Source organism: Narcine bancroftii, chromosome 11, assembly GCF_036971445.1.
Source record: "Narcine bancroftii isolate sNarBan1 chromosome 11, sNarBan1.hap1, whole genome shotgun sequence".
Taxonomy (NCBI): domain Eukaryota; kingdom Metazoa; phylum Chordata; class Chondrichthyes; order Torpediniformes; family Narcinidae; genus Narcine; species Narcine bancroftii.
The window spans coordinates 32,939,967-32,949,600 of NC_091479.1; the positions used below are offsets into that span (position 1 = coordinate 32,939,967).

Genomic DNA, 9,634 nt, shown 5'->3' on the forward strand with positions numbered 1-9,634 from the left:
CTGATGAGAGTGCAGGGTTGGGGAGCTTGGAAAGCATGCTGGCGGACCATGGCAAACTGGTAGACTGGTCCAAGCTCCTGGATCCACATCTTGAGAAAATAGGTCACCACGTGTTGTCCCACTTCAAGAAGTCGGGGTTCCCAAAATCTAAGGGGAATCAGAGGATGCCTTTTGGCTGCCAGTGTTTCTCCTGAGAAACCAATGTGAAATCATAGAAAGGAAAGATTTGGAGAGGGCCCAGGAAAATAAGGAGATAAAGGTGGTCCAGTAGTGCTGCTGTGCACTGCAGGAGGCAGCACAGACTCCCCCAACCTGAGCCACTGATGTCGAGATGAGAGGGACAGAGGTAGCCAACAGGCATGCCAATCAAGGTCTGACTCCCCCCCCACCCCCCCACACCCGCAGTGAGTGAGTTTGTACTGGCCATGGAGCGATTAGCCGAGGCCATTTCCCAGGATTCAGGCATTAAAGGTTTCAGAACAGGCCAGGAAGAGCATGAAATCAATTTATTTGCAGAAGTTGTTCTGATATATCTGACAGACCCGACACACTCATTGCCCAAGTTGTGCTCCACCCTGGAGGACTATGGGGAGATCTCTGGGTATAAGTTCTTTTGGGATATGTGCAAAATCATGTCACTTAGGAAGGGGGATTAGAGCCAATGTCAAGAAAATAGTCAACAAATGTGGAGGAAAAATGGGATCAAATATCTAGGAGTTAGAATAGATAACAACGAGTAATTTAGACCAGCTGAATTATTCTCCCCTTGCTTGGGGAAATTGAGGAGGATTTAAATGGTTGGATGTCCCTGCCCATTACACTAGTGGTGTCACAGAGAGGGGAGGTGTCACAGAGGGGGGAGATGATGACACAGAGGGGGTGATGATGTCACTGCATGGGGCAGCCATAGCTGAGTCGTGCCATGGCACAGCAACATGCGAAAGATGCCTCTCCTGGAAGGGGATTCTGGCCTGCATGTCGGAGTAGGACTCTGTCTCATCCCAGAGACCCTCTGATCAACAGAGTTGTGTTTGGAAGCACCCTGCACCAATGGGTGAGATAAAGAGCCTGTTACAGGCTCCCCTACTGGGACAGAGCCTCCTCTGGCACCATCCTTCACCCAGTGTGGGCGGAGAGAATGGAGGCTGCATTTAATCCCCTCTCCCCATCCTGAGTGCAGGGCACTTTATGAGGCAGCTGGAGGGGACTGGGGAGGGGAGAACAATGGCATGTGAGGGGATACAGGGATGGGGTCTATCGGAGTGGAGGGGAGAACGAAGGAATGGGATTTCATCAGGGGCTAATGTCAAGGGTGATTGGATCAGAGGTATGGGACATAGGGTTGAGCTGGGGGGATGGGGTGCGAGGGGACGGAAGGCACTGGGGAAACCATGGGGGTGGTGTTGGGTGGGGGATCAGAGTGTGGTAGAGGAATCGGGGCAGGGGAGAGTGTGAGGTGTCTGAGGGAGAAGAGAAGTTGCGAGGGGGATGGAAGGTAGACCTTTCAACAGAAATGGGACAGAGCTCCCCCTCCACCTGGAATGGGATCTGTCCACTGAGAGACAGGACCGCTCCTCCACCCACCCCCACCCCCCCAGGGTTACAAGATCCCTTCCACCCTTGCATACACCCCCACACCCCCCAAACCGGGATAGGATTCTTTCCCCCAGTGGACCTGGATCAAGGTGCTAGAAAGTGTTTCTGCTGCGGCGGACCCAACAGAGTTGAGTGACGAAGCATGGGTCTATCTCCGCACCACCTGCTCCCTCATGCGACGAGGTCTCGCTTGCATCATGGAAGATCACGGTGTTGCTGAGCTTCTGGGAATGTGGAGGGCTTCTGCTAAACCCGTGGTGGGGTTCAGAGTGCTTCATCTCCCCGGGACGTGCTCTCATGGAGGGAGGGTTGTAGACAAAGTGAACGGCTGCGGAACTGGCCTCAGTCTGAGGAGAGTGATCAAAGAGGGACCTGGGGTGGAAATATTTCTACTGAGAGGCTGGAAAGAACCACCAGAGGATCAATTCTGACATTTAGGTGATCCTTGGAAGGGAGTTAGAGGGAGGGGTAGAGACTAACTTGGACAGCAAGGCTGGGTTGGGATAAATGACCTGTTGTGTGCCCTCTGGGTGTGTAAATGCTGCTGCTTCTGCCCCAGAGGACATGGCAATAAGGTCACAACAGAGGTGGCCACACCGGGTCACGGACCCAACATCCCCAAGGTGGTGTCCTGCACAGATGTTAAAATCATCGACAATGGATCATTCGGTGTGGTGTACCAGGCAAGGCTGGTGGACTCCGGAGAGCTGATTGCCATCAAGAAGATCTTGCAGGACAAGAGATTCAAGGTGAGGGGGAGGAGCAGTTGTGGGGAAATGGAACACCCTGATATTTAACTTTAGGGCCTACAGCACGTTCACAGGCCCTTGCGACACATGACCCGTTTCACACAATTACACCCAATTGACAAACAACACCCCAAACACATTTTTGAAGGGTGGGTGGAAAGAGGAGCATCTGACAGAGACCAAGGCAGCCATGGGGTTTGGAAACAGAGAAAGTCAAACAAACCAACAACAGACCCCCCATCCCCACACACAACCCCCCACCCCACACACACACACACACACACATACACACACACACACCTGGCAAATATCAGAGATTTCATTGTTTAGTAGAAGCTGGGAAAACAATCATAAAAACTGAAATGATACTTCATTGAACCCCCTGATGAGTCCCCACTCCAGCGACACGAAAAGTCCCCCCCACTGACTCTCGAAAAGTCCCCCACTTCGGCCTCCGTTGGAGTTCCCCACCTCTGACCTCTTGACGAATCTCCTCCCCGCCTCCCCCCTCAACTTGGACAAGTCGCCCCTCAGGTCCCCGACCCATCGCCCAGCCTTGCTGATGTTCCTCTCTCGCCATAGAACCTCAAACTGCAGATCGTGCGAAAGTTGGATCACACCATCATCGTCCCTCTTCTCAACTTCTACTCCTCTGTAGTCAAGGTAAGATCCACCTGCACCCACCCCACCCTCACTCTGATGCATATCATTTGCTGCTACCTTCCCCATTCCTTCAATCGATCTGTCTCGCTGCAGTCTCTCTGTTGCCTCCATCCTGCCCCTCTGACCAGTGCCGACTCCTTGACGCTGGCTGCCCTGCTCCTCACCCATTAACTCATGACCTCTTGCCATTTCAACTCCAGACAGCAGCAGCCAAGACCACAAGACAAGGTCGCCAAATTCGGCCACTCAGCCCCTCCAGTCTGTTTCCCCAATTCATTTCACGAATGTACTTTCCCCCATAACTCACTTCCCCAGAACCTTTTGGTGCCCTTCCAAATCAACGCCTGCTCTGAATCGTCCCAACAACTCAGCCTCCACATGTTCGACCCCAGCCAACACCCGGCTGCAAACATTTCTCATCTCGAAACGTCAATGGTTTTTCTCTCCTGGTGAATCCTTGCCTCACGAGGGAGGGCGGTCAGAGCTGCACATTTTGTGCAGTCTCACCAGAAGCCGAATGATGGGGCAGCAGACGGGTCCACTACGGCCTGTTGACGCTCTGCTCGCTGAGCCCTTGGATTCATGCCACGTTATGTTGAGCACTGGGGGCATCAGGCCTACAGAGAGCAGGAGGGGCTGGCACTCCTGTTGGGAGAGGCGCTGGGTGTTGGAGGGTAAATCCAGCTGACATGTTTGTATTGTGTCCAAGAGAAAGAGGAGGTTTATTTGAATCTGGTTCTGGACTATGTTCCAGAGACGGTTCACTGCATGGCCCAGCACTTCAACAAGGCCAAGCAGCCCATTTCCATGATCGACATCAAGGTGGTTGTGGGTCTGGGTGGTCAAGTTGTCCACTGGGGCAAGCTTGGATGTTGGGGTTGGAGGATATGAAGGAGTTCACTGGCTGAGTCTCACTGGGGACTGGATATCGATGAAGGGTGCATGAGGGTCTCAATGGGTATTGGTGAGGAGAGAAAGGGTAGTGAGGGGAGAGGGGTGGAGAGGATGATGAGGATGGACGTTGATTGGCAGGGTGGGGCCCTTCACCCACATCCCCTTACCCTCAGGATCCAGACCCGGCCAGTGTGGAGGCAGAGTGGGTCATGTTATATCGTTGTGTTGCCAGATGTTCAGGTACCAGCTGTAGCAGAGCCTGGCCTACATCCATCCTCAGGGGGTTTGCCATTAAGACATCAAGCCCTAGAAGATGCTGGTAGATCCCGAGATGGCCTTCTTATTGCTCCTTTATTTCGGCAGGTAGATCCACCCATGTCTGCCCGTTCACCACCTCAACGCGGTCCTGATCCCTCTCCCCAACACGTCCCCTCCGCACCAGCTCTCACCCCTCCCACACCAGCTCTCTTCCCTCCTCCCTCTCCCAACTTTCCCCTCCACAGCTTAATAACTTATTCTAAATAAGATTGTGGGGGGCTTAGATGGAATGAACAGCCAGCAAATTTTCCTAAAGTGTCAGGTGCAAATCCCAGAGTGCACCCGCTTCAGGTGAGGGGAGATTTTTTTTATGCAGAGAGTTGTGAGTGGTTTGAAAAAGTGGTAGTGGCTGGTAGAATAGGTACATATAAAAGTCTCTGAGACGAGCATGTGGATGTAAGGGAACAGAAGTTTTACATGATAGAGGAATTTGGGGATATGGCGAGAAGGCAGGGTAGGTCGAGTTAGGTCATAAATTAGATCAGCCATGATCGTATTGAATGGCGGAGCAGGGTCGATAGGCCATTTTTGTCCTACTCCTGTTCCCACTTCCTATGTTCCTATGGGTGTGGTACAGGTAAAGGTTGTGGAGAACATTTACAAAGGTGATGGGAGTGGAAGGGTGGGTATGTCAGGGGATGACACAGAGGTAGAGATGTTGCAGACAGTGTAGAAGGTTGTCATAGGTCATCCAGTTTGCCGAGAAGTGACAGATGGATTTCAATCCTGTAAATCAGATGTACTTAAATAAGCAACTGGTCCAGGTTTATTTCCAGAGTCATTTTCAAGGGCACGAATAACAGTTATTCCAAAGAAGGTTGGAGACCCATTAAAAGTAGCTTCATATAGACCAATATCTTTATTGAATGCGGATTACAAGAATGTGTGGGCAGAGCACTTGGTTAATGGCAGGATTATGAACAGTGTGCAGGACAGAGAAATATTTAGATCCTGCTCCATAAATCACTCAATGTTGCTGTCCAAATTGAGAGGGAGTTTAAAATGGTGTATTGTGTGCTGGCCTTCAGGAGTCAGGGTATTGAGTTCAAGAACTGAGAGGTAACATTGCAGATGTATAAAATTCTAGTCAGACCACACTTGGAATATTGTGTGCATTCCTAGGGCGAGAATACCAGAGGACGTCTAAATAAGGTGAGCTGAGGGAACTTTAGGCAAGACGTGAGGGGTACATTTTATTCACACAGAATGTAGTGGGTGGCTGGAATGCATTGCCGGGGTAGTAGCGGAGGCTGGTCCAAAAAAGGCATGAAAAGGATTTTAATATGGACAGGAATTAAAGAAAAATGGAGGGTACTGGTGTGAGGGAGTGGAGGGTAACATTGTTGTGGGGTAGGTTCAGATGGATCAGCTGAACGGTCTCGACCGATCCATCCATGATTTGTCTAGCATCTTGCTGCCATATCGTGGAGAACCAGGGTGTTGCCTGATGGAGACACATTGCTCTGAGCTCTGCAGAGAGAGATCGTGGTTTTCGCCAAAACACACTTCCTCAGGTAAAGCAGAGGAAGGGGAAAGGCTCCAGTGTTCAGGGGAAGGGGGGATGATGGGGGAAGAGTTGGGACCCTCCAAAGTCATTGTGATCAGGCCTCAGAGACAGTATCTCTATCACTCGTATTTCTCTTCCCAGCAGAAGGACCGATCTCAGAGACAAGACACGACTCCAGAAGAACCTCGCATCCCAGCTGAACAGAGGACGGACAACATCATGATGGCCTGAATCCCTCCCCTTCTTCTCCCTCTGGCCCTGCCAACCCCATTCCCTGCCTCTTCCATGTCCCTTCACCCACTTCCCCTCTTCTCCTCTACCCCTCCTCCATCCCAACCCCCTCCCGCTGACCTTCCCCTTCTCCTGCCCTCACACCTATGCCCTAACCCCAGCCCTCCACCCTTCACCTCCCCCTTCCCCTCTCCCCTTCCCTTCCCCTTACCCCCTCCCCTTCCCCTCCCCCTTCCCCTCCCCTAACCCTCCCCCTTCCCCTCCCCTTCTCCTCCTCCCCTTCCCCTCCCCCTTCCCTTTCCCCTTCCTACCCCTAACCTAGGGGAAGGAGGGGGAGGGGAAGGGGGTAGGAGAAAGGGGGTAGTGGTAGGGGGTAAGGGTAGGGGTTGTGGCAAGGGGTAGGGTAGGGGGTACTGGTAGGGGTTGCGGGGATGGGGAAGGGGTAGGAGGTAGGGTTAGGGGAAGTGGGTAGGTTGTAAGGGATAGGGTAGGGGTAGTGGTAGGGGGTGCAGATATGGGGAAGGGGTAGGAGGTAGGGTTAGGGGAAGGGGGTAGATTGTAAGGGATAGTGTAGGGGATAGTTGTAGTGGGTGTGGGTATGGGGAAGGGGTAGGAGGTAGGGTTAGGGGAAGGGGGTAATTGTAGGGGGTGCGGGTATGGGGAAGGGGTAGAAGGTAGGGTTAGGGGAAGGGGGTAGGTTGTAAGGGATAGGGGTAGGGTTTAGTTTTGGGTTGGGGAAGTTGGGTAGAGTTAGGGTTTGTGTTAGGAGCATTGTAGAGGTAGCATTAGGTTTAGTGTTAGGAGACATGGGGTAGGGCTATATCTTGGTTTATAGTTAGGTTTATAGTTCGGGGAAGTGGGCTTGTGTTAGGTATAGGGGAAGGGGGTAGGAGCAGGGGGGTAGAGGAGGAGTGAGGTTTGGGGTTAGGGGATTGTGGGTAGCATTAGGGTTGGGGTTTGGGGGCGGCATAGGCGTAGGGATAAAGTTAGGGTTAGTGGACGGGGTGGGGGTAGAGTTAGGGGCCGTGGAGTGGTGGAAGTGGGTATCGGTAGTGTTAAGCTTAGTTTTAGGATTTTGTTAGGGGTTAGGGTTAGGAGTAGGAGGAAGGGAAGGGGGAGGGGAATGGGGAGGCGAGAGGGGGATGGGAACTGGGGAAGGGAAGGGGGGAGGGGATGTGGGAGGGGAACGGGCAGTGGTAAGGGGAGGGGAACGGGGTAGAGGAAAGGGGAGGTGAACGGTGGACGGCATCCCTAGCCCCTCCCCTCCCCTTCCCATCCCCCGCATTTCCCCTGCCTCTCCTCTCCTCCTTCCAGAAGAAGCTGGGCCTCTTTCCGTCCAGAACCTCCCTGTGGTTTCAGAGCCTCCGTTTCAGGAAGTGCCTTCGACGCTTGCTGCTGGACAGACATCTTGTCTCTTGATTCATTCTGTTCCGTTGATATTAAATTTATAAATGATTGGGTTTTTTAAAGCTTGAACTCAAAAGGCTGGTCCAGATAGACAAAACAGAAACAGGCCCTTCAGCCCCTCTCTCCTGCTAGCTGAGCTGTTGTAATCAGTCCATATTCCTCTCACCCTTTTCAGTCTTTGCTGCCATCCAGCTCATGTTGCCTTGTCAATCGCATGGCCTGTGGGAAGAAGCTATTTCCCTCCCTGGCTGCTCTGCTTTTATTCCTCCATATCTCCTTCCTGATGGCAGGGGGACAAAGATGCTCTGAGCTGGATATCTATGAGTCTATTTACAGAGCCCAACCCTGCAAACAATCAGGGGACCATTGCCTTGAGGTGGCACCCATGTTGCCTCTCCCTCAGCACTCTCAGAACACTACTGCACCCTCCTTCCCCTCCTTTCCCAGGTCTCAGTAACCCGCTGACAATTCCAGTCAGCTGCCATGTCTATACCCTGCCCCACCTAAACCGATGGATCGACCAGCACCTTCTCCCCTCAAGAGTTCGAGGAATCCACTCTCTCGCAATGTCCTGCTATCGAATGCCGTGCATCCTCCTTCCCACTTGGTTCCTCCTGTTATCAGGCGCCTGGATGGACCCCACCCTGTTGAAACTACCCGTGTTCTCACTGATCTCTCTGCGCCTCTGCCCTCCATCCAGGGGTCTTGGATTTCTTGTGGGGGTGGTGGAGAACAAAGCACCAACTTAAGGAGATGGGGAGCAGTACAAAGACCCCCAGGTCCAGGAGACAGGGAGAACCACAGAGATGCCCATCTCTGTCATTCGGGTAAAACCTGATTATCAGGTGCAATGTGCAAGGAACTTTCGGTCCTGCTGCACGTGGGCCAGGTTTGGCCCATCCCCACACCACCACACTGTCAATTCCCAAAACAAATTTCCTATTCATGTGGGGGTCCAAAATGGATAGAGTCTGGAGAAGGACTCAATCAATGGGGACAAGGGTGTAACCAGCATGGCCATAAATGTGTGTGGCTGTGCTTGCAACCAAAGTGCAAGGGCACCAAATGCTGCTATGTGCTGAGGTTCTACCTGGCTCAGGTGTTGTGAAAGATTGGCCTGGCCCTGGTGCTGCACAATGTTCCAGTCAGCAGGACTTTGCCCCTTCACCTTCCTGGGAACGGTTTCATAGACAAACACATTTGACCACAAAGCCATCAGGCAGTGGTCAGCAGAGAATGTCTGACACAGAGACTCTAGGACTAGATGGGATACTGCGGGGTGGTCCACGGAGCAGAGCATCCAGAGACAGACATCCAGAACTGCTGGAAAACCAGAAACTCGGTGAAAGATGCCCTTCAGTTTGCCTGAAACCCAGATGGGAGTAGCAAACACTAGAAGACATCTGTCCAAAGCAAAGGGAGGAAGATTTAGGGGAGATATCAGGGGTATTTTATTTTACCCAGAGTTGTGGGTGTCAAGAATGCCTTGCCAGGAGTAGTGATGAAGGCCAAAACATTAGGGGCATTTTAGGGGTTCTTAGTTACATTGAGGGGCTGAGACCAAGGAGGATATTTTCCAACAGCAGAGGGTGGCAGTAAACACAAGATGTCAAAGTGGTGGCAATGAAGCTAAACAGAGACCATCTAATGTGACTGTGCGCCTGGCTGCGGGAATTTGGACTTACTATATAAACCTTGCTAAGTGCTAGTTCAGGTTGGAAACGTTCGACTTCCTTGGGGGTCAAATCAATAGGCACGGAACTAAACCCTGCTTGAAAAGGTAGAGTTTGTTAAGTGCTTCCTCAAACCCCACATAATGAAGGGTGTAATGGAGGATTAAAACCATGTACTCAGATGCTTTTTGCTTATGTGGAACTGACGACACTGGGTCCACACGCAGGTCACCTTACTTTCAGAACTAGCAGATGTAATTAAACTCAGCCATGGGGACTTATCTGAAGATACACTTTGAAATGGAATTCCACCGTGAGGCCCAGGGAAAGCAGTTGTCAAATACGACACTCTGAAATTGACGTATTGGTCACAACCTGTCTTGCTCAAGAAGTTTTAATGAGTCCTTGTATCTACGAGATAAACCAGGATATCATAGCATCCTGCTCCATAATAATTAATCTTCTAAATTGTAGAATATAATGTTCAGTTTTGATTTTGACTGACAAATATTAGAAGGAGTAGGCGCATGATTAATTGTTTTTGGGGTATATAAGCCTGTGGTCCTGCTGCTTAAGTTTAGACTCTCCGAGAGGTG

At 51.6% G+C, this 9,634-nt stretch overlaps 1 protein-coding gene across 4 annotated transcripts; it reads left to right on the plus strand.

Annotated features, from left to right (window-relative positions):
- Window positions 1-891: 891 nt before the first annotated feature.
- On the plus strand, window positions 892-6,336 carry LOC138746380 (glycogen synthase kinase-3 beta-like). 4 transcript variants are annotated; one of them, XM_069904560.1, is made up of 4 exons: window positions 892-1,054; window positions 2,158-2,345; window positions 2,928-3,008; window positions 5,869-6,336. In XM_069904560.1, the coding sequence occupies exons 1-4, from the start codon at window positions 1,051-1,053 to the stop codon at window positions 5,956-5,958; spliced, it is 363 nt and encodes a 120-aa protein (XP_069760661.1). In that variant the 5' UTR covers window positions 892-1,050; the 3' UTR covers window positions 5,959-6,336. The 4 variants fall into 4 exon arrangements, 3 of the variants coding, with proteins under 3 accessions (XP_069760661.1, XP_069760662.1, XP_069760663.1); XM_069904561.1 differs by having other exon boundaries at window positions 5,872-6,336; XM_069904562.1 differs by lacking the exon at window positions 5,869-6,336 and adding an exon at window positions 4,135-4,926.
- Window positions 6,337-9,634: the final 3,298 nt, after the last annotated feature.